Here is a 343-nt window from a genome sequence, read left to right as displayed (position 1 = left end):
GGCTCCCTGCGGCTCCTGCAATCCCCAGACTCTCTGGAGTGAGCCTGCGAGCCCTCAGTCCTCATCAGACCTTCCATCTCCTGCAGCTAAACCGGAGGCCACCGAAAACCCAGAGGGTGCCAGCGAGGAGGACGTTAACCGGTGGACTGAGGAACGCATCAAGCAGTCTCTGAGCGACGTCTGCACGGAGCCCGCTGCCCGGCTGTGCCTCAGCGAGTTCGCGGTGGTTCAGAGCTCGGTGCAGCTGATTGGCGCCGAGGAGGACGTGCTCAGGGTCCAGCTCCTGGAGGATGCCCACACAGTGGACCTGAAGGGCCCGAGCAGCTGCACTTGCTACTTCAGC

General features: G+C 63.6%; 1 protein-coding gene across 1 annotated transcript in view; it reads left to right on the top strand.

The window, feature by feature from the left end:
• Positions 1-58: 58 nt before the first annotated feature.
• LOC104542385 (zinc finger SWIM domain-containing protein 1-like) overlaps positions 59-343 on the top strand; it is a gene marked incomplete at its 5' end in the record, with an annotated part of 606 nt that continues 321 nt past the window's right edge. Inside the window, one exon of the mRNA XM_010186670.1 lies at positions 59-343. This exon is cut by the window's right edge and continues 321 nt beyond it. Coding sequence (XP_010184972.1) covers positions 59-343 — 285 coding nt within the window.

Source organism: Mesitornis unicolor, unplaced genomic scaffold, assembly GCF_000695765.1.
Source record: "Mesitornis unicolor isolate BGI_N332 unplaced genomic scaffold, ASM69576v1 scaffold48266, whole genome shotgun sequence".
In the NCBI taxonomy this organism is placed as follows: Eukaryota; Metazoa; Chordata; class Aves; order Mesitornithiformes; family Mesitornithidae; genus Mesitornis; species Mesitornis unicolor.
This window is presented reverse-complemented; position numbering and strand designations above follow the sequence as displayed.